Source organism: Heteronotia binoei, chromosome 20, assembly GCF_032191835.1.
Source record: "Heteronotia binoei isolate CCM8104 ecotype False Entrance Well chromosome 20, APGP_CSIRO_Hbin_v1, whole genome shotgun sequence".
NCBI lineage: Eukaryota > Metazoa > Chordata > Lepidosauria > Squamata > Gekkonidae > Heteronotia > Heteronotia binoei.
The window spans coordinates 1,966,647-1,992,184 of record NC_083242.1 but is presented as its reverse complement, the minus strand read 5'-3'; the positions used below and the strand labels follow the sequence as shown (position 1 = coordinate 1,992,184).

At 51.0% G+C, this 25,538-nt stretch overlaps 1 protein-coding gene across 1 annotated transcript in view; it reads left to right on the top strand.

Annotated features, from left to right (window-relative positions):
• TSC2 (TSC complex subunit 2) overlaps positions 1–25,538 on the top strand; it is a 70,238-nt gene that overhangs the window by 18,942 nt on the left and 25,758 nt on the right. Inside the window, exons 16-28 of the mRNA XM_060260963.1 lie at positions 335–451; positions 551–673; positions 1,967–2,073; positions 4,362–4,500; positions 6,655–6,777; positions 8,824–8,958; positions 10,941–11,130; positions 11,864–11,957; positions 13,541–13,643; positions 16,919–17,013; positions 19,212–19,343; positions 23,223–23,387; positions 24,451–24,603. Of these exons, the coding sequence (XP_060116946.1) occupies positions 335–451; positions 551–673; positions 1,967–2,073; positions 4,362–4,500; positions 6,655–6,777; positions 8,824–8,958; positions 10,941–11,130; positions 11,864–11,957; positions 13,541–13,643; positions 16,919–17,013; positions 19,212–19,343; positions 23,223–23,387; positions 24,451–24,603 (1,676 nt within the window). The remainder of the gene's footprint in view (positions 1–334; positions 452–550; positions 674–1,966; positions 2,074–4,361; positions 4,501–6,654; positions 6,778–8,823; positions 8,959–10,940; positions 11,131–11,863; positions 11,958–13,540; positions 13,644–16,918; positions 17,014–19,211; positions 19,344–23,222; positions 23,388–24,450; positions 24,604–25,538) is intronic.

Here is a 25,538-nt window from a genome sequence, read left to right as displayed (position 1 = left end):
AAGGTAAAGGAGATTGTGAGCCACTGAGACTCTGAGATTCAGAGTACAGGGCAGGATATAAATCCAATATCATTTTCTGACACTACACAAGGTCTAACCCCCCTCTCTTTCCAAACAGCATCTTACCCCAAAAGCAGACACTGGATTGTTAGTGTTTATAGTGCCATCTTGTTTTGATGGTTTAAATTTTCTGTTTGTTTTCATATTACCGGTTTTTATTGTTATTTTATATGTCGTGAGCCGCCCCGAGCCCCCTCCTGGGATAGGACAGGATAAAGAAACGAAAGCAGAGAGTGAGCCCCAGCTTGGTGTTGTTCTTCCTTTTCCCGGAAAGGTGGCTTCGCACTCTTTGCTGCCCCCTCCTGAACTGGAGGAGAGGGACCTGCTCTCCTACTCGGCCTCTTTGGAGGATGTGAAGACAGCCGTGCTGGGCCTGCTGGTGATTTTCCAGGTGAGGAGCCCCCTGCGAGGTTCTCCGTCATGCTCTTCTAGAGTCTAACTCCCACCAACACCAGCTCGACCCTGCCTTCCTCTCCTCTCCTCCTTGCAGACGAAACTGTACAGCTTGCCCGCCAGCCACTCCACTCGCGTCTACGAGATGCTGGTCCTCCACATCCAGCTTCACTACAAGCACAAATACACCCTCCCCATTGCCAGCAGCATCCGACTGCAGGTGAGCCACCCCCCCCCCCCAATCTCTAGAACAAAACACTTGCAAGGAAGGAGAGAAGCAGACGTGGGGAGGGGCTTTAAGGACAGGTCTGCTCTTTCATGTGTGCATGCTCCTCCCAGCCCCTCACTCCACAGGCATAAGAAACTTGGATGAGCTCTGCTGTTGCAGACCAAGAAGGGTCCATCTAGTCCAGCCTCCTGTCTCACATAGGGACCAGTCAGTTCCTCTGGAGGGCCAACAACAGGGCAGAGAGGCCGAGGTCTTCCCCTGATAAGAGCATCAGAAGAGCCCTGCTGGGTCAGACCAGGGAGGGTCCATTTAGTCCAGCCTCCTGTCTCACAGGGACCAGTCAGTTCCTCTGGAGGGCCAACAACAGGGCAGAGAAGCCGAGGCCTTCCCCTGAGAAGAACATCAGAAGAGCCCTGCTGGGTCAGATCAGGGCGGGTCCATCCAGTCCAGCCTCCTGTCTCACACAGTGGCCAGCCAGTTCCTCTGGAGGCCCAACAACAGGGCAGAGAGGCCGAGGCCTTCCCCTGATAAGAGCATCAGAAGAGCCCTGCTGGGTCAGACCAGGGAGGGTCCATCTAGTCCAGCCTCCTGTCTCACACAGTAGCCACCCAGTTCCTCTGGAGGGCCAACAACAGGGCAGAGAAGCCGAGGCCTTCCCCTGAGAAGAACATCAGAAGAGCCCTGCTGGGTCAGACCAGGGAGGGTCCATCTAGTCCAGCCTCCTGTCTCACACAGCGGCCAACCAGTTCCTCTGGAGGGCCAGCAACAGGGCAGAGAGGCCGAGGCCTTCCCCTGAGAAGAACCTCAGAAGAGCCCTGCTGGGTCAGACCAGGGAGGGTCCATCCAGTCCAGCCTCCTGTCTCACACAGTAGCCACCCAGTTCCTCTGGAGGGCCAACAACAGGGCAGAGAGGCCGAGGCCTTCCCCTGAGAAGAACATCAGAAGAGCCCTGCTGGGTCAGACAAGGGAGGGTCCATCTAGCCCAGCCTCCTGCCTCACACAGGGGCCAGCCAGTTCCTCTGGAGAGCCACCAACAGAACATAGAGGCCATGGCTTGCAGCCATTGATAGACCTGTCTTCCATGATTCCATCTAATCCCCCTTCAAAGCTGTTTATTCCTGGGGTCAGCCCCGTGTCCTTTGGCGATGAATGCCATGTATTATCTCCATGCTCCCAAGAGTATTTCCAAAGTGACTCGAGCCTGATTTGATGCATCGTTGTGTGCTTGGGGATGGCCATTGAGCCTGTCTGCCTTTTCCTTCTGGGTGTCTTTTCTTTTCTCAGGTCTTTGACTTCCTGCTGCTGCTTCGGGCCGATTCTCTCCACCGACTGGGCCTGGCCACCAAGGACGGCCTCGTGAGGTTCAGCCCCTACTGCCTCTGCGACTTTGTGTACGTGGCGTATCGTTCCCTTGTGGCTTGCACAGCTTTGGCAGCAGTTGTGCTCTGCACTGGGGCCCACCTCTGCCTCTCCCGATGAATGCAGAGCTGGGCAGGGATTGGAACCCTTCTCTCCCAAGTCCCAGTCCGGGGGTGACCAGACTTGCTTAGTGTAAGAGCCGCGTAGAATAAATGTCAGATGTTTGAGAGCCGCAAGGCAGGGGAGGAAGGGGTGGGAGGAAAGCAACTTTAAATGCCTTCTCCAAGCCAGCTGATGGGGCAGTGGGGCCTGATATGGCCCCTCTGGAGGTCCACCAGTGGGGCCAGGACACTAGAAGCCCTCCCACTCTGGCCCCCTAAGCACTATGAAGACAGAGCATCACTGTCCCAGACATAAGAGAAGCCATGTTGGATCAAGCCAATGGCCCATCCATTTCAACATTCTGTGTCACACAGTGGCCAAGAAACCAGGTGCCCTCAGGAGGTCCATCAGTGGGGCCAGGACACTAGAAGCCCTCCCACTGTGTCCCCCCAAGCACCATGAAGACAGAGCATCACTGTCCCAGACATAAGAACATAAGAGAAGCCATGTTGGATCAAGCCAATGGCCCATCCATTTCAACATTCTGTGTCACACAATGGCCAAGAAACCAGGTGCCCTCAGGAGGTCCATCAGTGGGGCCAGGACACTAGAAGTCCTCACATTGTTGCCCCTCCCAATCACCCAGAATAGAGAGCATCCCTGCCGCAGACAGAGAGTTCCAACAATAAGCTGTGGCTAATAGCCACTGATGGAGCTCTGCTCCATATGCTTATCCAATCCCCTCTTGAAGCTGTCTATGCTTGTAGCCGCTGCCACCTCTTCTCCTTTGGGAGAAGAAGTGTTAATGTGTTAATTACCCTTCGGGAGAAAAAGGACTTCCTTTTATCAGTTCTAACCCGACTGCTCAGCAATTTCATTGAATGCCCACGAGTTCTTGTATTGTGAGAAAAGGACAAAAGTACTTCTTTCTCTGCTTTCTCCATCCCATGCATAATCTTGTAAACCTCTATCATGTCACCCCGCAGTCAACGTTTCTCCAAGCTAAAGAGCCCCAAGCATTCTAACCTTTCTTCTTAGGGAAAGTGTTCCAACCCTTGAATCATCCTAGTTGCCCTTTTCTGGACTTTTCTCAATGCTATAATATCCTTTTTGAGGTGCGGTGTCCGGAATTGTACACAGTATTCGGAATGAGGCCCACTCACCACGCTGGGTCTCCGTCTTTCCCCGTTCTCTTTGCATCATTTTCTCCTGCCGTTCAGCCAGGTTGGAGGCCTTTCTCCAACCCCAAGAGGCTTCCTTTGATGGAAGAGACTCGAGCATTTCGGGGCAGACTTCAGCAGTTGGGGGGTAGGTGCCCGACTTAAGAGCTCCTGGGTTGCCTGCCCAGTCTGTGACCTTTGCAGTGGTTTAAAACAGCCCTCTGGAAGTGACTAATGTGGGATTGGCGGAGATGTTATAAAGAAGAGTATTTCTGTGTGTGCGCGAGGCAAGAAGGAAGAGATGCCGGGCTCTCAATCCTTATGTTTTTGGTTTGCCCAGTATTTAATCCCCCCTCTCCCCCCCTTATGAGTATTTATTGATTTGGGGTATTTCTGTACCACTTCTTGAGAGTCCTGCTCGAGGCAGCTTGCAATTAAAACAAAGCAAATCCTTAAAAACAAGTTGCTAAACATTAAACGATGCAAAAACCATCCATAAAACAGAAGCAGATCTGAAAAAAACTGGTAAAACAATCTGGTAAAAAAAAAAACTGGTAAAAAAAAAGCCATACAGATAAAATCCAACCAAGCTGCTAGTCCACAAGTAGTCTCCAGTATTACCTGTCCAAGGGTGGAGGTTGGGTTTGCATACCTCTTCCTTCCCTGGTCACCTGGAGGGAAGAGTCCTTGCTGTTCATAGGTGAGCGCAGGGGTGGAATTCTAGCAGGAGCTCCTTTGCATATTAGGCCACGCCCCCCGGATGTAGCCAGTCTTCCAAGAGCTTACAAAAAAAGAGCCTTGTAAGCTCTTGGAGGATTGGCTACACCAGGGGGCATGGTCTAGTATGCAAAGGAGCTCCTACTGGAATCCCACCCCTACTCAGTAAAATCCCTGGGTCCTGAAGGGACCGTGTCACAAAAGGAAGAGGTGGTGGTGAAGTCCCTGGGTGGTGCAGAATTAAAAGAGCCAGCTGGCAAGGCAAAGAGAGTTCCAGGTGCCTCTCTCAGGGAGCCTCGCTGCGTTGAGACCCAAGAGCGGATTTCCTCTTCCTGTCTTAGGGAGCCGGAGAAGAAACCAGCAGGCGCCCTCTCCCCTCCCTCCGGCAGCCCCAGCCTGCCCCCTCAGAGCACCGCTCTCCGGATCGGCCACCTGCCCTACTCTCTGCTCTTCGGCGTGATCCTGCAGTGCCTCAAGCAAGTGAGTGACACCCCGGCTCCTGAGCCAGGAGCGAGACTGGAAGGGAACAGCTCCAAGCACAGACCGCTGAAAGGGGGCTTGAGGTTGGGGGAGGACGGAGCTCAGGGGAGAGACAGTTTGGTGTAGTGGTTAAGTGTGTGGACTCTTATCTGGGAGAACCAGGTTTGATTCCCCACTCCTCCACTTGCAGCTACTGGAATGGCCTTGGGTCAGCCAGAGCTCTGGCAGAGGTTGTCCTTGAAAGGGCAGCTGCTGTGAGGGCCCTCTCAGCCCCACCCATCTCACAGGGTGTCTGTTGTGGGGGAGGAAGGGAAAAGAGATTGTGAGCCTCTCTGAGACTCTTCGGAGTGGAGGGCGGGATATAAATCCAATATCTTCATCTACCTCACAGGGTGTCTGTTGTGGGGGAGGAAGGGAAAGGAGATTGTGAGCCGCTCTGAGACTCTTCGGAGTGGAGGGCGGGATATAAATCCAATATCTTCATCTACCTCACAGGGTGTCTGTTGTGGGGGAGGAAGGGAAAGGAGATTGTGAGCCGCTCTGAGACTCTTCAGAGTGGAGGGCGGGATATAAATCCAATATCTTCATCTACCTCACAGGGTGCCTGTTGTGGGGGAGGAAGGGAAAGGAGATTGTGAGCCGCTCTGAGACTCTTCGGAGTGGAGGGCGGGATATAAATCCAATATCTTCATCTACCTCACAGGGTGTCTGTTGTGGGGGAGGAAGGGAAAGGAGATTGTGAGCCGCTCTGAGGCTCTTTGGAGTGGAGGGCAGGATATAAATCCAATCTCTTCATCTACCTCACAGGGTGTCTGTTGTGGGGGAGGAAGGGAAAGGAGATTGTGAGCCGCTCTGAGACTCTTCGGAGTGGAGGGCGGGATATAAATCCAGTATCTTCATCTACCTCACAGGGTGTCTGTTGTGGGGGAGGAAGGGAAAGGAGATTGTGAGCCGCTCTGAGACTCTTCGGAGTGGAGGGCGGGATATAAATCCAATATCTTCATCTACCTCACAGGGTGTCTGTTGTGGGGGAGGAAGGGAAAGGAGATTGTGAGCCGCTCTGAGACTCTTCGGAGTGGAGGGTGGGATATAAATCCAATATCTTCATCTACCTCACAGGGTGTCTGTTGTGGGGGAGGAAGGGAAAGGAGATTGTGAGCTGCTCTGAGACTCTTCGGAGTGGAGGGCGGGATATAAATCCAATATCTTCTTATGCGGGCCGGATCTGATATAAGTGAGACCTTGTTGGGCCGGGGCATGTCAGGTTGGGCCAGGCCGTGTGTACCTATTTAAGATTAGGTAACAGCATGGTTCGTTTTGTAGAAAAATAGGTGGTGGAGCTGATCTAGGGATTGTTATGCAGCTGCACCTACTATTCAATGGACAAGGTGGGAAGGAGGAGGTGGAACTCTCCGAAAGGTTCAGGAGCTGTGCTCCTGTGAGCTCCCGCTGAATCCGAGGCCTGGGTAACAGAGATATGAACTTTATAAAGGACACAGACAAATACAGTATTTTTGCTTTAAAATGTTAGCTTTTCTTGGTATTAAAGGTGCTTTCTTTGTATCTCTTCCATGGGATCCAGGGGACTGGGCAAAGGAAGCTCTGGCTCTTTCCTTCCTTCCTCAGGGGACCAGGAGGGGGAAGGGAGAGAGGCTTGGCTCAGTAGCTCTGCTGTGCAATTGAGAGAGCCTGGAAAAACAAGCTCTGCGTTCCCCTCTTCCTCCCCAAGAGAGAAGCTGCAGCCAGTGGAGAAAATAAAGGTTTTGCTCTGTAGTGCCTGTGTGATTGAGCAAGCCTTTCAAAGCAAGTTGTTATGCAGAAGGAAGCAGAAGATGATAGCCAGTTGCTTGGGGGCCTGATAGGAGCCCTCCGGGGGCCTGATATGGCCCCTGGGCCTCATGTTTGACCCCCTCGCTCTAGGAGGATTGGCTACATCAGGGGTGCGTGGCCTAATAGGCAAAGGAGCTCCTGCTGAAATGCCACCCCTGTAGCCAATCCTCCAAGAACTTCCAGGGCTCTTATACAGGGCCTCCTGTAAGCTCCAGGAGGATTGGCTACACCAGGGGGGCATGGCCTAATATGCCAAGGAGTTCCCGCTACAAGAAAAGCCCTGGGCACGCCCTTAACTTCCTTCCTTCCTTCCTTCGTCTCCAGGAGACAGACTGGAAGGTGCTGAAGCTGGTGCTCAACAAGCTGCCGGAGTCCCTGCAGTGCAAAGTGTTGTACCTGACCTCCCCTTGCAGCGTCGATCTGCTGTCATCCGCGCTGTGCTCCATGGTATGCTCACAGCTGGTTCCGGGGCCTCCTCCCTGCCAGGGGAAGTTGGCATCAGCCCTGGAGCCCCCCCCCCACTTCCCCGCTTCCTGCTGGAGGCCTTTTACTGCAGCTGGTGAATTGCAGCTTTGGACGTTCCTTTGCACGCAGTACCAGTCCTCAATAGAGAGGCAGCCTCGCTGTTGACCTGTTGGGCTCTTTTGCCCTGAGTTTGGTTGGTGGAACAATGCAAGATGCTGCTCAAACTCTCCTTTTGAGAGTTTGAGAGCCGGTTTGGTGTGGTGGTGAAGTGTGCGGACTCTTATCTGGGAGAACCAGGTTTGATTCCCCACTCCTTCACTTGCAGCTGCTGGAATGGCCTTGGGTCAGCCAGACCTCTCTTATCTGGGAGAACCGGGTTGGATTCCCCACTCCTCCACTTGCAGCTGCTGGAATGGCCTTGGGTCAGCCATAGCTCTCTTATCTGGGAGAACTGGGTTTGATTCCCCCACTCCTCCACTTGCAGCTGCTGGAATGGCCTTGGGTCAGCCAGAGCTCTCTTATCTGGGAGAACCGGGTTGGATTCCCCACTCCTCCACTTGCTGGAATGGCCTTGGGTCAGCCAGAGCTCTCTTATCTGGGAGAACCGGGTTCGATTCCCCACTCCTCCACTTGCACCTGCTGGAATGGCCTCGGGTCAGCCAGAGCTCTCTTATCTGGGAGAACCGGGTTCGATTCCCCACTCCTCCCCTTGCAGCTGCTGGAATGGCCTCGGGTCAGCCAGAGCTCTGGCAGGAGTTGTCCTTGAAAGGGCAGTTGCTGTGTAAGAGCTCTCTCAACCCCACCCACCTCTCAGAGTGTCTGTTGTAGGGGAGGAAGACAAAAGGAGATTGTGAGCTGCTCTGAGACTCTGATTCAGAGTGGAGAGCAGGATGTTGTCGTCGTTGTCTTCTTTGGGGGTCTCGCTGTCCACTCCTGCCCCCCTCAGTTGACCCAAATGCCAAGGTTGAGGGATGTGCTTTCTAGGCCTGGGTTCCAGCTTCCTGCCTGGCAGAATTCCAGTCCAGAGCGTTAACAGGTCAGGTTCCCCTCCCTGACCTAGATAGTCCGATCTCATCGGATCTTAAAAAGGAAGTAGGGTTGGCCCTTCTTGCCCTTGGCTGAGAGACCCCCAAGGAAGACCAGGGTTGCTACGCAGAGGCAGGCAAGAGAAATCTCTCACCTTGGAAACCTATGGCAGGGGTGTCAAACTCATTTGTTATGAGGGCCGGATCTGACATAAATGAGACCTTGCCGGCCCAGGCCATGTCTGGCTGGGCTGTGTGTGTACCTATTTAAGATTAGGTAGCACAGATAGAAACTTCCTCAAGGACACAGACAAACACAAATGTTTTTTAAAAAGACTTAAAATATGCATAAAACATTAGCACTTGTTGGTCTTAAAGGTGCTTTCTTTGTATTTCTCCCGTGGGATCCAGGGAACCGGGCAAAGGAAGCTCTGGCTCTTTCCTTCCTTCCCCAGGGGACCAGGAGGGGGAGGAGCCTCAGCCAATAGAAGGAAGAGAGGCTTGGCTCAGTAGCTCTGCTTTGCAATTGAGAGAGCCTGGCAAAGCAAGCTCTCCCTCCCCACTTCCTCCCCAAGGGAGGAGCCTCAGCTAATAGAGAAACAGAGACTTTGCTCTGTATCTCTTGTGCAATTGAGCAAGCCATAAGGAAGCAAGAGAGAGGGAGAAGGAAGCAGATGATAGCCACTTGCTCAGGGGCCTGATTCAGCCCGCAGACCGCATGTTTAACACCCCTGCCCTACCAAGTGCTGTGAGTCAGCTGCAACTGGTTGGTGCTTTGCCCCACCACTATCTCACTGAGACTATTGGAGACCTGGAAAAAGCAAAGAGAAGGAAGGCTAAAATGGTCCAGCTGGTTGAGCCTCTGTCTTTTGAGAGAGAGCTCTGTGTCTTGAAACTGAAGGGACATTCGGGACAAGCTTGATGCGTTCACAGGGCTGTCCAGCCCCTCCGAGGCTGCGTGGCTCTGCGATGTAATTCTGTAACACAACTGCCTCTCTGCCAGCTCACAGACAAGAAGATGGCAGAGCGGCTGCGGGGCACCCCGGAAGGATTCTCCCGCAACGACCTGCACCTGGCCGTGGTCCCCGTTCTGACAGCTTTGATCTCTTACCACAGCTACCTGGACAAAGCCAAACAGGTAGGGCACGTGTGGAGAGGTCGCAGCAGGGCTTGTGTGGTCAGGAAGGGGCCAAGAGCTCTGTCTCTTTCTTTCCTCTCCAGCAAAAAAACCGGAACCGATTTGCAGGATAAAGCGCCACAGGTTGATTGGCATATTCAAGTCCAGCAAGTTTTCTGTACACAGACGTAGAACGGGCAATATTATAGGCTGGGCAATGTTGTGATGATGTGGAAATTTTCTGAGTGCTGTTGAGTTGTTTGTTCATAAAATGTTTTTTATTGTATTTTATTGTTTTATGATATGTCGTTCTGCACCCTGAGCCCTACGGGGAAATGGAAATATACTAAATAGAATAGAATAGAATAGAATAGAATAGAATAGAATAGAATAGAATAGAATAGAATAGAATAGAATAGAATAGAATAGAATAGAATAGAATAGAATAGAATAGAATAGAATAGAATAGAATGGCTTTTCTTCCCTGCCCCAGAGGCTAGATGGCTGTCTTCAGCAATGCCGATTCTGTGAATTGGGCAGATCGTGAGAGGGAGAGCAGAAAGGGTTGCATCAGTGCTTAGAGCTCATAGCCCTTTCTTACCCGCTCAGGGGCAGTCATTTTTCTCCAGGCCAGTTGAGGATAGATACAAAAAAACCCCAAATACATGTCTGTGACATGAACAGGCTACCAGACTTTTTAATAATTTTTAAATATGTTTGCATGCTTTTTAAATGTAAAACTGCTTCAGACGTACCGTATTTTTCGCACCATAAGGCGCTCCGGAGGATAGGATGCACCTTCCTCCTGGGGGGCGATCTGCTGCCTCTTCCTCCGATCCGGCGCTTCCCCCGTGCCTGCTTGCCTGGCTCCATCTTCTTCAGGCAAGCGTGGGATCGCTCCACATGGCCCCAGCGCTTTGCAAGTGCCAGCTGCGGAGGGGGCAGCGTGCTTCCTACTTCCCTGTGTGCCTGCCTTCATCTGTGATGTTTAAAGCAAGCGCTGGGATCGGAGGGGGGAGGGAGCGATATCAGCACTTGCTTTAAACATCACAGATGAAGGCAGGCACACAGGGAAGTAGGAAGCACGCTGCCCCCTCCGCAGCCGGCACTTGCGAAGCGCTGGGGCCACGTGGAGCGATCCCACGCTTGCCTGAAGAAGATGGAGCCAGGCAAGCAGGCGCGGGGGAAGCGCCGGATCGGAGGAAGAGGCAGCAGATCGCCCCCTTGCCCCCCGAAGGTACGTACCTTCGGGCCATAAGACGCACACATTCCCCCCCCCACCACTTTTTTTTTGGGGGGGGGGAAGTGTGTCTTATGGTCCGAAAAATACGGTAATCAGTGTCTTTGCCCCTTTAAAAGTTCACATTGACAACCGTAAAATGCGTTTGAGTCCTTATCAACGGAGCCCATAGTGATTTACTGATATGGCATACACATCACTAGTTAATAATAATTAACGCGTTTCGTGTTCCACCTCGTCAGTATTACGATGTCTTCCACTTGTACTGCGTATTACAAGGGAGCCAGCCAGTTCCTTTTACTAGAAGCATAGCCAAGCCTTCCGCTGCGTTGCTGGCCGCAATACTCTTCATACAAATTGGATACTGAGGCACGGAGGCTTCATGAAGGAACCACCTTGGAAATATAAATAACAAAACTCTAATACAGGTTGTTTATGAACTAATGTGCTGCATTTCAAGGACCCAAAACTTTTCTCTCCAAGCAATTTAGCTATTACAGGGAGCAAACTCATCACCCATTGTTGCAATACATTTTCTTTCCTTTATGGAGCAAGCCACATATATCTGGCTTTTTCTGGGGCAGCAAATTTTGGAGGTATTTGTGAATTTCCTGCATTCTGCAGGGGGTTGGCCTCGATGACTTTGGAGGTCCCTTCCAACGCTATGATTGTATGCCAGACCTCCGTATGACCGGTGAGTCAGTGCCAGTTTTGCCTTTCCTCTCTCGCTGCCCTCTTTCCCCTTTTTGTTCTCCCTTTCCAGCGGGAGATGGTGTATTGCCTGGAACATGGCCTGATCTACCGCTGCGCCAACCAGTGTGTCGTGGCGCTCTCCATTTGCAGCGTCGAGATGCCCGAGATTATCATCAAGGCCTTGCCCGTTCTGATTGTCAAGCTGACTCACATTTCGGCAACAGCCAACATGGCTATCCCTCTCCTGGAATTCCTCTCCAGTAAGTGGTCTGCCTCTCTCTCAGGATGATGAGGACAAGATATGAACATATATGAAGCTGCCTTCTACTGAATCAGACCCTCGGTCCATCAAAGTCAGTCTTGTCTCCTCAGACTAGCAGCGGCTCTCCAGGGTCACAGGCTGACTGGCTACATCAGGGGTGTGTAGCCGAATAGGCAAAGGAGTTCCTGCTACAAAAAAGGCCCTGACCAAGACTATTACTGGGGCATGCCAAGCAAAACCAAAAGGTCTTCATCTGCTGGCGAAAGACACTATAGAAGGAGGCAGATGAATTTCCCCCTGGAGGGAGTTTTGGAGCCCTGGCAGCAAAAACTCTTTCATGGCTTTCAGCCAGGCCAGCACAGCTCCCCCTCCCCCCCCCCCAGGAAACAAGGTGCCCACATGCAAAGCAGCCCATGTGAACAGCGTCAAGCGGAGAGCCAGCATGGTGTGGTGGTTAAGAGTGGTGGGGTCTAATCTGGAGATCCAGGTTGGATTCCCCCCTCCTCCTCCTCCACATGCAGCCAGCTGGGTGACCTCGGGTCAATCCCAGTTCCCTGAGAGCTGTCTCAGTCCTGCCTGCCTCACAAGGTGCCCGTTGGGAGGAAGGGAAGGCAGTTGTAAGCCGCTCCGAGACTCCTTTGGATAGTGAAGAGCAGGGTACAAAACCAACTCTTCTTCTTCTTCTTCACCGAATCTCTGTTCCTTTTTTTTTTCTTGTTCAATTATTCCAGCCCTGGCCCGCCTGCCGCACCTCTACAGGAACTTTGCAGCCGAACAGTACGCCAGCGTCTTCGCCATCTCCCTGCCCTACACAAACCCCTCCAAGTAAGTCGGCTGCTTTTCTGTGAAGCACTCGCTGGGCTTGGCTGAAGTTTGCCCAACCCCTTTGCTGGCTCATCATTTTCCCCCTGAGACTCTGATTCATAGAGAAGGGGGGGGGGTGTAAGTTGGCGGTCTTCTTCTTCAGTCTGTCTAGGACTGCACCCTGTGTAGCCCGCAGTTCCTTTCACTCTTCCTCTGTTTTGCATTAGAATCATAGAGTTGGGAATTTAAAAGAACATGGGAGAGACTAAAGAAGGAAGGGAATTGTTAAAACTTTAATTAAATATATAGTTAATTTGGATTAATGCTAAAGAGTGCAGATAACACATTTTTTTAAATATATATCAGATTTATTCATAGTCTGTTTAATTGGTGAAAATGCTCATATTGATATGAGAGTTGGATTAATTGTTGAAAAGGTAGACAGCACAATTGTTTTGTAATCTGGTAGATTTGTTTCTAACATGCCTCTTTGGAGAAACTGTTTAGACTGAGATAGACAAATTATTAAGTTGTATTTTTTTGTAATTTGTTAAAGATAAAGGTATGATTTCGATGTGTTTATTTTAATAAGGATTTTGTTAAACCAACAATTTAATTTGTGCTTAAATAGGGTTAAGCTAAATCAGGCAAAATTGGTGCTAAGATGGATTTGAATTTTTTTTTCTTAACTTTATATACTTATTTGTGTTCAAGAAGATTTGTTTAGATCCATATTGCTAGTATTAGTTTGTCAAAAATTTTCTGTAATGAAAGAAAGGATGGTAAAATACATGGAGATCTTTATACTTGCAGGTAGAATGATCGGGGTAGTCTATTTGGAGGTAGAATTATAATTGATATGTTTGTACTTTTTTCTGTTTCTGCTTTCCCCATTGTGTAAATGCCCCTTTCCCCCTTTTATGTATCTTTTGCACTGCTTTATCTTTTTTGTAGTTAAAACCAATACAAATTATAAAAACTCATAGAATCATAGAGTTGGAAGAGGCCGTACGGGCCATCTAGGCCAGGGGTGGGGAACAGTGGCTCTCCAGATGGGACACTACAGAGGAGGAGAAAGAAGAAAGAATGAAGGAGGGAGGAGGAGGAGGAGGAGGAAACTGCAGATTTATACCCCGCCCTTCTCTCTGAATCAGAGACAGAGCAGCTTACAATCTCCTATATCAGGGGTGGCCAACGGTAGCTCTCCAGGTGCTTTTTTTTGCCTACAACTCCCATCAGCCCCAGCCATTGGCCATGCTGGCTAGGGCTGATGGGAGTTGTAGGCAAAAAAAGCATCTGGAGAGCTACTGTTGGCCACCCCTGATATAGGCCAATGCCCTGCTCAGTGCAGGATGAGCCTAGAGCATCCCTGCGAAATGTTCATCCTGCTGTTGCCAGCAAGGGAGAGCTCACCATCTCCCCTGGCAACCTTTTCACTGCTGGACGACTCTTACTGAAAAAACATTTCCCTGAATATCCGGCTGGTACCTTTGTGCCTGTAACAGAAACCCATCCTTGTGAGTTCTCTCCTCTGCCGCCGTTGCTTTCGGGTCTCTTGAGCTCTCGCTTTCTCCCTCTTACCTCTTTCCCTCCTCCCCCCCCAGATTTAACCAGTACATCGTATGCCTGGCGCATCACGTGATAGCGGTGTGGTTTATCAAGTGCCGTCTTCCCTTCCGGAAAGACTTTGTGCCCTTCATTACCAAGGTAATTATGTCTGAGGACCGGCAGTCGGGAACCAGGTGGGCTGTGTTGCCCCTGTATAAATCGATGGTGCGGTCTCATTTGGAGTACTGTGTGCAGTTCTGGTCGCCGCACCTCAAAAAGGATATTATAGCATTGGAGAAAGTCCAGAAAAGGGCAACTAGAATGATTAAAGGGCTGGAACATTTTCCCCATGAAGAAAGGTTGAAACGCTTGGGGCTCTTTAGCTTGGAGAAACGTCGACTGCGGGGTGACATGATAGAGGTTGACAAGATTATGCATGGGATGGAGAAAGTAGAGAAAGAAGTTCTTTTCTCCCTTTCTCACAATACAAGAACTCGTGGGCATTTGATGAAATTGCTGAGCAGACAGGTTAAAACGGATAAAAGGAAGTCTTTCTTCACCCAAAGGGTGATTAACATGTGGAATTCACTGCCACAGGAGGTGGTGGCGGCCACAAGCATAGCCACCTTCAAGAGGGGGTTAGATAAAAATATGGAGCAGAGGTCCATCAGTGGCTATTAGCGACAGTGTGTGTGTGTGTGTGTGTGTGTGTGTGTATATATATATATATATATATATATATATATATATATATACACGGTATATAATTTTTTTTTTGGCCACTGTGTGATACAGAGTGTTGGACTGCATGGGCCGTTGGCCTGATCTAACATGGCTTCTCTTATGTTCTTATGAGAGCAAGCGGAAAGGGTGGGGCCGTCATGGCTGCAGCGTCTCCCCAGCGGCCCTTTTCTTCTGACAGTGTGGGGAGGGGGGAAGAGAGGGTTTTGGCCGCCCCACCACAGTCCCATGACTGGGAGTCTTCGGAGTAGGAGGAAGTCAGTCTTGTCTCCTCTCACTGGCAGCAGCTCTCCAGGGTCTCCAGCACAGAGGTGTTTCAGGGGACTTGCAAGGTAACCAAAAAGGTGGGGGGGGGGGGAGGAAGAAAAACCTGGTGCATGGAGATAACAATGTCTGTTTAAAAAAACAATTTATTCTAATGTAATGTATTGTGATAACGTGTCGTCATTTGTTATTAAATGTTAGTACACATATATAACATTTCTCCACCCCACCTTCCTCTTTTGTGACCCCCGGCAGTGCATGCCCCCTTGGCAAACATCCTTTTATTACTGTTTAATCTGATTTGTTATAAGGTAATAAATTCTATCTATTAAAGAATCTTTCTCCCAAAAACCCAAAGGTTGCAATTATAATCCCTCTTCATGATATTTCTTCTTATTCATTGGGGGGAAAAAAAGAGAAAAAGTTATAATCCAATAATCATATTTTTTAAACTGTAATCCTTGTATCGTTTCTTTAAAAATTAACCATTGTCAAAGATCACCAAATGTCCTTTAACATTCCATTGTTTTTCAATATATTTTTGAAACTTTTCCCAGTCATTTTTAAACTTCGCTAAATCTTGTTCTTTTAAGATTCTTGTAAGTTTGTCCATTTCACTCCAATGTGTGGAGATAACAATGTTAGTTCCAAAAAAAAAAAAAAAGCTAAAATTTTATTAAATCACAAAAGCGGTAATGAAATTGTAATTATTAAAAACTGTGCATCAAAATCTGCCAATTCTGGTCACGCGTATAAGTACTTTCTCTAGTATGAAAAACCTCCTTTTTAGTAACATTGAACTTATGCACGCCGAATACGCATTTGGCTTACATATATTTTCTGTTCTTGGTAGCTGTGCCAGGAAAGATGCCTCTAGGCATGTGACAATTTTTCCAGTTTGATTAAAACCTTTGTAATTTTTTCATTTAATATTGTGACGGAACCGGCCCGATTCTGCCTTCAGACCCGGTCCCGTCAGCTCCCTATTGAGTCGCCAACTCCTGGAGGGAGCTATTTCTCCTCCTGCCCCTTGGGCTCGCTGCCACCACCTGCTCAGTCCCGGGGTTCAGATTGAGAGGAACAGGACTTCCAATCCCCCTCTCCAGCTGTGAGGCTAGGCCTCCAGGTCCTCTGCCACCCTGCACTTGGGTTTCACAGAGACCTCAGCGCTTCTTTGGGGCACCCCTGGAGGATTGGCACCTTATCCAACTGCATGCCTTCCCCCCTTCTCCTGGGGCCCCCTTCTTAACACAGCGTGGTCTAAAGCGGTCTGGGGATCTAGGTGGTACAGAGATTGACTGCCAGCATTTTAAACAGAAAAAACATTTATTTAAAAGAGAAAAGGATAGGAAAAGAAAAACAAAACAAAAACAGTTGCGTTTAAAAAGTTAGCCCAGCACAGCACAGCAAACAGCCTGACAAACAAAATGTGTTATAAACGCGTCCTGCTGGCCCTGATCTAAACTTGCCCTGTCTTGTGAATTACTTACTTAGTCTGCCTGCCTGGGGGCTCCCAGGCAGGAGCCTCCATGGCTCACCAAATGCTCGCTCGAGCCCCAGTTCAAATCTCGCTTCTCTTCCTGCCTAACACATGCAAGGAACAACAGCACTTCCTGCCTCTCTAGGAGATTTTCCCCCTAGCGTTGTTGGTTTGGCTCTGGAAGGGAGGGGGGGGAGTGAGGGGAAGGCTACAAAGCCTGCTGAGGGATTTACTGACCCCTGCCAAATGAAGCACCACCACTGACTAAAATGGCGTTTCTCCACAAATATAATTTTAGCTTTTTTTGCAGTTGATACTGAGATAGCCATATAAAAGGTTTTTCTTTTTATGCACCTTTTTTGCTTACCTGTTTGAAATCATCCCCCCTCCCCCTACATTTTTGGTTCATTTTCAAATTACCTGCAACCAGGCACTTGTAACGGGAGATGTGGGGTTTTGAACCCGGTACCTTCTGCTCACAAAGCCACTGAGCCCACAGCTCACATTTCTCAGTGTGGCAGAATGCTTGGGCAGCTCGCTTGTTGTTTGCACATCCGGCCTTCGTGAGAACCCGGCAGCACTGCTTGCTGTATGTTAAATCTCAGAGGAGGTTGCCTGGGAGGCAAGAGAAGAAGAAGAAGAGGCCTTTCTCTCTGAATCAGAGACTCAGAGTGGCTTACAGTCTCCTATATCTTCTCCCCCAACAACAGACACCCTATGAGGTAGGTGGGGCTGAGAGAGCTCTCCAGAAGCTTCCCTTTCAAGGACAACTCTTGCGACAGCTATGGCTGACCCAAGGCCATTCCAGCAGCTGCAAGTGGAGGAGTGGGGAATCAAGCCCGGTTCTCCCAGATAGTCCGCACACTTAACCACTACACTACACCAAGCTGGCTGCACCAAGAGGGCATGTCCCTGCCCCATCAGCCTTCTTGGTTTCTTTCTCCGGCAGGGCTTGCGGTCCAACGTCCTCCTTTCCTTTGACGACACCCCGGAGAAGGACAGCTTCCGGGCCCGGAGCACGAGTCTGAACGAAAGACCCAAGAGGTAAGATAACCAACCCCTTCTTAATGTGGAAGAGAAGGTTTCTTTTGACAGCTCTTTGCAGTGATTTTGCAATGTGATGAATTTCTGCCCCAAGGCTTTTTTTGTCCTCCGGAGGCTTGACGGTCGTTCTAATGCGGCTGCTGCAGTTTCCCTTTGGAGGTTACCCTGAAATCTGTATCAGTGAAGCCGTCTGGCCAGGAAAGAACGCTTGATAACGTTAACGCTTTGCTCTCTCCTTTTTTTGACAATAGCAGACTAGGCTGATTAAGAGTCTTTTATTTATTTTTTTTGGCCCTTTATTTCATCCTGAAATGGCCGTGCATTAAGGGGTCCTCGAGCGTACCTTTCTGCCGCTGCTGTGACTTTTGAACACATCCTCCGTTTTCCCCACACACTGCTAGAAACAGCTTAGCTCCAGCTGTTGGGGAAATGCGGGGAGGGAGGCAAACAAGATCCTGGCGAGGGGTTATCCTTCGATAGCTGACTGAACGGCGTTCAAGGAGCTCTGCAGAAGCTGGCTTCTTTTAACGGTCAGCCCGCTGTGCTTCAGCCGCAGCTAACGTCGCGCGTGGGGGGTGCTTTCGTGCGTGAGGGGCTGTGTGCGCGAGAACCTTCCGTTCTCTTCTCCGAAGCCTGCGGTTGCATCCTACGGTTTCCTGAACCGATGTGATGCTCTAGGCAGAAGGCTAAGTTTGGACACCAGGTTCAAATCTCGGCTTAGCTGGGGGCCCCGCCGGGAGACGGCTGAGGGGCTTTCCTTCTCAGTGAGGCTGCTGCTCCCAAGTCTTTTGCCCCCAAACCCTTCCAAGAGTGGATCCCCAGCCCCATAGGCAGAGGGTCTCACAGAGTCCAGCCAGGATCCAAAGCGGTCAGTTCCCTCTAGTGCTGCACCGTGAATGGGTTTTTCTGTCTGCAAGTTCTCTAGACTTCCCTAACCCCTCCATTTCTTCAACACCGGATCATCCCTTTGGTTTGGTTCCCCCCCCCCTTCAATCGGCTGTCTGAGATGCACCATTTTCTCCTTATGTGTTTTTTCCTTCCCGCGGTCACCGCCTCTTAATTTTTAACACCGCAGTTGGAATACGACGGCTCTCCGAAGCTTCCTGCTGGCTGTTTTCAAAACAGCACCACAAATATTCCTGGGTTGTTGGGTTTTTTTTAAAGAGTTGCCCTAACGGCAGACCCGGATAGTTTAGAAAACATGAAAAGGAAACCAAAAGCACGTTCGGGACTGGACAGCCAGAACCGGGCTGGAGGCAGGGCCTTTTCCTGGGAACCCACTTTCCATCTGGGTTCAGGCCCAAAATTTGGGAGTGCATGTTTAACTGGCTGCATCGTGGCCTGGGGCTGGGTCTCGCCTGTTCGTTTCCCCCAGCGCCTCCCGCTGATGCCTCCTTGCAGCAGAGGGAAATGGACCGGATCTGCCTTTTCCCTCCCAGCCCCTCATGTCTCTCTCACTCCCTGGGGGATGGAAATCTCTACCAAAGCAACAGAGTCTTCCTGGAGGCCTTTGGCCAAGGGGAGATAGCAGGCGTGCAGATATTTTTGGCTGGGGGTTCCTCCAACACCTCTGGTCACCCACGATTTGTTTTTTGAAATCTGCTCCCGAAATCGATGCTGGGCTTCCCAACCAGAGTGTTCAGAATCTCACAGCTAAATTGGTTGGAGTTCCATCTCTCCCCCCACTCTGGACGAATGGTGGGAAGTTGTGCCTCTGAGCGTATGCGGAGTGCCCTGACCTCCCCGCCGAACAATTGTTGTGTTTTGCTCTCTCGGCTCACGAGGCGGTCGTATTCCAATTCCTCCCTTTCGATTGGTGTTGAACTTGCTTGCTGATTTAATTGGAGGGGGGGAGGGAGTTGTGTGTAGTGTTTCTTAAATCTCTAAAAGGGGAGGGAGGTGTGTTGTCTTCCTGGTGTTGTGCTTGTTTTTTTGTTTCCGAAATGTTGTTTTGTGTTTTATATTGCTTTCAAGTTTTGCTTATTGTTTTTTATTAATTCCCCCCCTCCCCTTCCTTTCATTTTTTGTTCCTTTCGCATTCTTTCTTTTCGGTTTTGTTTCCACCTCACCCTCCGGGACTTTTCTGGCCTTCCGTCCTCCATCCTTCCAACGATTTCTTGACTGTGCCAATCACACCCTCTTTGTCTGGGGGGGGGCGGTCTCGGTGCTGCTGCTGCTTCTCCTCCCCCCCTTAGTAGTTTTAAAATAGCCAAAAATGCCCGGCCGGGTTTGAATAGCCCCCCGCCCGTGAAAGAGACGAAAGACTCCTCCGCAGCAGCCGATGCCTTCCGCTCCCGCAGCATCAGCGTATCTGACCAAGCAGCCCGCAGGTAGAGACGCTTGGAAAAGGGAGGGCCAAGAGGGGTGGGAGGGAGGGAGGGAAGGACGGGGATGGGGAGGCTCTTGGCTGCTTTGCTTGCAATGATGGGGTGGCGAGGGGGGGGCCCCTGCATGGCGAGATCCTTGCATGACTCCCTTAGCAGAGAATCGAAGCCCCACCTGCTTGGCCTCGTGAGCTTTGAAAGCCCTTCCCCTGCACGCTTTTACCTCAGAAATATTGGCTTTATCCTACGACTCCTGGTTTTGCTTAGACCTCTCCCGCCCCCCCCCCCAAAAAAGTCTGTGGCTCAGTGGGGGTTTAAGAGAGGGATCTCTTTTTCCAGGGCCACCCTTGTTTCCAGCTGTGGATAATTGTCTTTACTACCGTGGTATCTTAGAGATCTATTTAGTACATCCATCCTCCAAAAATTCCCAGGAAGATAGCTCTGTTTCTTCTTTAAAAGGTAAAGGTGCAAGCCCCAGTCGTTTTCGATTCTGGGGCGACGTTTTCACGGCAGACTTTTTACGGGTTGGTTTGCCATTGCCTTCCCCAGTCATCTACGCTTCCCCCCCCCAGCAAGCTGGGTACTCAATTTACCCACCTCGGAAGGCTGAGTCAACCTGGAGCGGCTACCTGAAACCAGCTTCCGCTGGGATCGAACTCAGGGCATGAGCAGAGGGCTCCAACTGCAGTACTGCAGCTTTACCACTCTGCGCCACGGGGCTCTTCTGTTTCTTCTTACAGACCTGGAAGCTGAAACTTGGGGCAGAGTTGCCAGTGCAGCTACAGTGTTGATTCACTGACACGTATTCGCTTTTCAAGCAAACCTGAGTTAATCTGAAAAGCCAAGCTTTGAGGCCGAATTGGATAGCGCCGCATAGCTTAAGCAGTTGTCGCCAGGCTATTTTGGCTGTGGAAAAGCAAAGAAGCCACCTCGTGTGGAGTCAGACGGTTGGTCCATTTTGCCCAGAATTGTCCATTTCAGCCTGCAGTGTCTCCTCAGGGTCTTTCCCACTGAATTCTGTGTTAAGCAGGAGGCCTTTTTTCTTCTGGGTTCTCATCAACCCAGTGCCTCCGTGGCTGTCAGTAGAGACATACAAATTCCAAAGAGTCACTGCCACAAATGAATTGGTTTATTTAAAGCGGAGCCGCTACCGGGAGCCAAACCAGCGACCTTCTGTGTTCCAAGCAGACGCCTCTACCACTTAGCCACAGCCTCTCCCCTTGACCATATGGAGTTAGAAACCTCTTAGTAGTCTCTGATCATCTCTTCTGTATGGTGGACTGTATGGTGCCTTATTTTTTACAGTTCATGATGTTGCATGAGCATCGTGTGAACAGCCTACAAGCCTTCTGCATTAGACGTAGCCTGCACTCCCTACAAACCATTGCTTGTAACTGGAAGCCAGCCTTGGGGCGGGGGGTGGGGTGTTTGCCCTCATTTGAGCTAGGCAGAAGGGGATTGCTAGACCAGGATCACCATTAACTGGGGGTTTTTCAGGCGGTGGTTTGGAAAGGGCTCTTTAAGCCCCTGGTTAGCCTTGCTGCAGCCAGGTTGAAAAAGCCACGAAGGAAAGGGAAAATCTTCTGCCTTGACGAGGGAAGCGCTTGGAGCAGGGAAATGCTGTTCCTAGGCTGGTTCTGGATTTGCAGGCCACATTTTGCTGAAATTCAGTTGCGGACCTTTATTGGTTTTCAGGAAAACGGTGCCCAGGTTGGCCTTTAAGTGCCTCTGAAAACATCTTCCAGCTGTTAGATCACCTAGTTTGGAAAGGGATTGGAAAGTAATGTCTTCCCCGCAAATTGAAATGTGGGTCTCTGCAAGAATGAATTTTCTTGGATTGCTAAGCCACTGAGACAAGTATATTCCCTTGTTCAGTCAGTTTCTTGCAAGAAGGAGATCAGCGGAATTGGACACCTTGAACTTCTGACGTTCGTTTGTTCTTAGAATTAGAGAGCCAGTTTGGTGTAGTGGTTAAGTGTGCAGACTCTTATCTGGGAGAACCTGGTTTGATTCCCACTCCTCCGCTTCCAGCTGCTGGAATGGCCTTGGGTCAGCCATAGTGGTGAAGTGTGTGGACTCTTATCTGGGAGAACGGGGTTTGATTCCCCTCTCCTCCACTTGCAGCTGCTGGAATGCCCTTGGGTCAGCCATAGTGGTGAAGTGTGTGGACTCTTATCTGGGAGAATGGGGTTTGATTCCCCACTCCTCCACTTGCAGCTGCTGGAATGGCCTTGGGTCAGCCATAGTGGTGAAGTGTGCGGACTCTTATCTGGGAGAACGGGGTTTGATTCCCCACTCCTCCACTTGCAGCTGCTGGAATGGCCTTGGGTCAGCCATAGTGGTGAAGTGTGTGGACTCTTATCTGGGAGAATGGGGTTTGATTCCCCACTCCTCCGCTTCCAGCTGCTGGAATGGCCTTGGGTCAGCCATAGCTCTTGTAGGAGTTGTCCTTGAAAGGGCAGCTTCTGTCAGAGCTCTCTCAGCCCCACCCGCCTCACAGGGTGTCTGTTGTGGGGGAAGGAGATACAGGAGATTGTAAGCCACTCTGAGTCTCTGATTCAGAGAGAAGGGCGGGGTAGAAACCTGCAGTCGTCGTCTTCTTCTTTATAGTGATGGGGACGCTTGTCTAGAAGGCACCATTAATTTTGAAGACCAACAATTCCTTGTCTGGTGGCTCCACATTATATTCGATAGTAGAAATTGATTTTGTTGCTGCTGTTGTTCCCGAGGTTGTGGTTGTGGTAGCTGTGTGGGTCTGCTCTGGTAGAACTAAACTCTAAGACCTTGTTTGGCAGAGGGGCCTCTTATTGGGCTCCTTTGGGGATGCAGCCCAGGCCGGGGGGGGGGGGTGGCCCCCTGATGCTGCTTTCCGTCCTCCCCCACGCCTCCTTTCCTGTGTGTTGGAATGGGTTGTGTAGCGGTATCTAGGTTGGTGGTTCTCAAACTTCACAAAGCCAGGACACCCTTCTAAATGAGTTGTACCTTTTCAGGACCTACGCGCAAAGTAACTCCGTGTTTCTTTCGCCCTCCTTCCTGGCTCAAAATCTTGCATCAGTTGACACGGAGCTAAGTTTATTTACCTTTGATTGGATTGGATTTATTGGATTTCTATCCTGCCATCCCCGCCGAAGCAGGCTCAGAGCGGCTCACAAGCAATAAAAGCAATACGTTACAGCAACACAGTTCAGTTCAATCAAACGTTGACTAAACATTTAAACAAATCATCCGCTCAACGATTTAACAATTAAAACAGTTTAGACGATTAAAACCATTTGGTGCTGATGCCATTTAATTTCCGACGGCATTCCGTGCTCTCAGGTATCCTTTTATGCTGCTTTGTCGGCAATTCGGTTAAAGGCGAGTCGGAATAGTGTCGTCTTGCAGGCCTTGCGGAACTGGCCGAGGCCCCCCAAGGCTCTGACCGCCTCCGGCAGTTGGTTCCACCAATAATTTTTAGTATTTATAAATACACCTATATACTGTTGCAGAGCACCAGTCTGTGTTCCGCTGGTTTTCTGCACATTCCGAAAAGGCAAACAGAGATGCTTCGTGGGGTCCCCACCTGCAGTTGGCAAACCACCAGTCTAGACGGACACGATTGGATAGCCCTGCCCCCCGCTCTGCTTCAGGACGCACGGACCACCCTGTTCTTGCCCTCTTCCTGGGAAATCCCCTGGGCCAGCTTTGGGGTGTGTCCTTTGTGGGGCCAGGCAAGCAGGGATCCAGGATTGGGTAGCCATGGAAACAGCCAGGCCTCCCCCTCCCCCCCCCCCCGCTCACCTTTAGCCTGCTGCATGCCGGAGACCGGATGGAGGCGGCCGACTGGCTTTGGGGCCCTCTGCTGCCGTGACCTGGCCCTGACCCCGTCCCTCACCATCTTTGCAGCCGGATCCAGACCTCCATCACCAGCTCCAGTCTGGGCTCTGCGGACGAGAACTCGATGGCCCAGGCAGACGACAGCCTGAAGAACCTCCATCTGGAGCTCACAGAGACGTGCCTCGATATGATGGCCCGATACGTCTTCTCGAACTTCACAGCTGTGCCCAAAAGGTTAACTTTCCCTCTTCCCTCTCCTTCCTCCCTTCCCTCCCCTCTTCTCCCCTCCCTTCTCCCCTTCCCTTCCCTCCCCTCTTCTCCCCTCCCTCCCCTCTTCTCCCCTCTCCCCCTTTTCTCCCCTCTTCACCCATTCCTTCCCCTCCCCTCTTCTCTCCTCCTCTTCTCCCCTGCTCTCCCTTCCCCTCCCTTCTTCTCCCCTTCCCTCCCCTCTTCTCCCTTTCCTTCCCCTCTCCCCTGCTCTCCCCTCTTCTCCCCTCCCCTGCTCTCCTCCCCTCCCTTTCCCCATCCCTTCCCTCCCCTCTTCTTCCTTTCCTTCCCCTCCCTTCTTCTCCCTTCCCCTTCTCCCCTGCCCTCCTTTCTTCTCCCCTTCCCTTCCCTCCCCTCTTCTCCCTTTCTTTCCCATCCCCTTCTCCCCTGCCCTCCCCTCTTCTCCCCTCCTCCCTTTCCTTCCCCTCCCATCTTCTCCCCTCCACTTCTCTCCTCCCCTCCCCTCCTTCTTGGACAAAATCTCCTTCCAGCCCAAAATTACTGTGGGATTTCTTAGAATTCTGATCCTGAACTCCCAAATTGGCAGACAAAGCTGGACCTCTTTCCTCCCTTCAGAGGGACCCTTGGGCTCGATCCATCCCATTAACAACGGCGCCTTCCTCCAGTGTGGGTTGCCTTTTGCGTCTCACAAGAGGATGGCACGGCTGTCAGTGGAATGGCTGTGTAGGGTGCAGCCCCACTCCTCCGCTTGCAGCTGCTGGAATGGCCTTGGGTCAGCCAGAGCTCTCTTATCTGGGAGAACCGGGTTTGATTCCCCACTCCTCCTCTTGCAGCTGCTGGAATGGCCTTGGATCATAGCTGTCAGTGAGGTTGTCCTTCAAAGGGCAGCTTCAGGGAGAGCTCTCTCAGCCCCACACTCTCTCACAGGGAGTCTGTTGTGGGGGAAGGAAATAAAGGAGATTGTGAGCCGCTCTGAGACTCTGATTCAGAGAGAAGGGCGGGGTATAAATCTACGGTCGTCTTCTTACGCCATTGCTTTTTGCTCTGACCCTCCTGTCTGTGTTTCTAGGTCTCCGGTGGGGGAGTTTCTGCTGGCCGGAGGGAGGACCAAGACATGGCTGGTGGGCAACAAACTTGTGACAATCATGACGAGCGTCGGGACAGGAACCAGGTCGCTCCTGGGCCTGGACTTGGGGGAGCAGCAGAGCAGCCCGGAGTCACGGTAAGCCCGGGTCTCCCCCCCCCCTCCCCTTATGCTTTTGAAAACGCAACGGAGGAGGCTAGGGGACCAGGGATTTTGGCACAGTCAAAAGAATGTTCTTGCTCCAGATGGAGCAGCGCAACGTCTTTTGATGCCGCGATAAAAGTTTTAGTTGCAGGTTATGTGAGCTGGCTGGCAGGATTTGGGCCCTGGGGGAGACGGTCGCTGGCACTGACCTCTGAGCCAAATAAGAGTCAGGAGACTGACGCCTCTTCCCCTTGGCTTCTGGAAGTTGTCTTTGCTCTCCCTGCCCCTTCCCCAGCGTTTCTGAAATTTCATCCTGGGTTCTCTCACAGGCTTGCAAGCCTGCGTCTCTTTCAACCAGATGGCCCAGGAACTTGGCTGTTAAAAAAAAGAGAGGCAAAGAGGGAGCTGCTGCCGCCACTGCTGTGCCCCCTCTTCTCCCTCGCCGCCTTGCTTGTGCTGATGTCACTTCCCTCTTCTCTCCTACCTCCTGCTGCTGCTTTTGCTGCATGGCTCAGCGGAAGCACCTCTGCTTGGCATGCAGAAGGTCCCAGGTTCAATCCCCGGCATCTCCAGTTGAAAGGACCAGGCAGGAGGGGATGGGAAAGACCTCAGCCTGAGACCCTGGAGAGCCATGAAGTGGGGCTGTGGTTCAGCGAAAGCACCTCTGCTTGGCATGCAGAAGGTCCCAGGTTCAATCCCCAGCAACTCCAGTTAAGTTCAGGGTTCGGGTGATGTGAAAGGCAGACAAGATGGACACTGGTGGACCAACGGTGCAATTGAGGGTGCAGGCAGCTTCATGTATGTGTGGAGAGCCAGTTTGGTGTAGTGGTTAAGTGTGCGGACTCTTACTAGGAGAACCGGGTTTGATTCCCCACTCCTCCACTTGCAGCTGCTGGAATGGCCTTGGGTCAGCCAGAGCTCTCTTACCT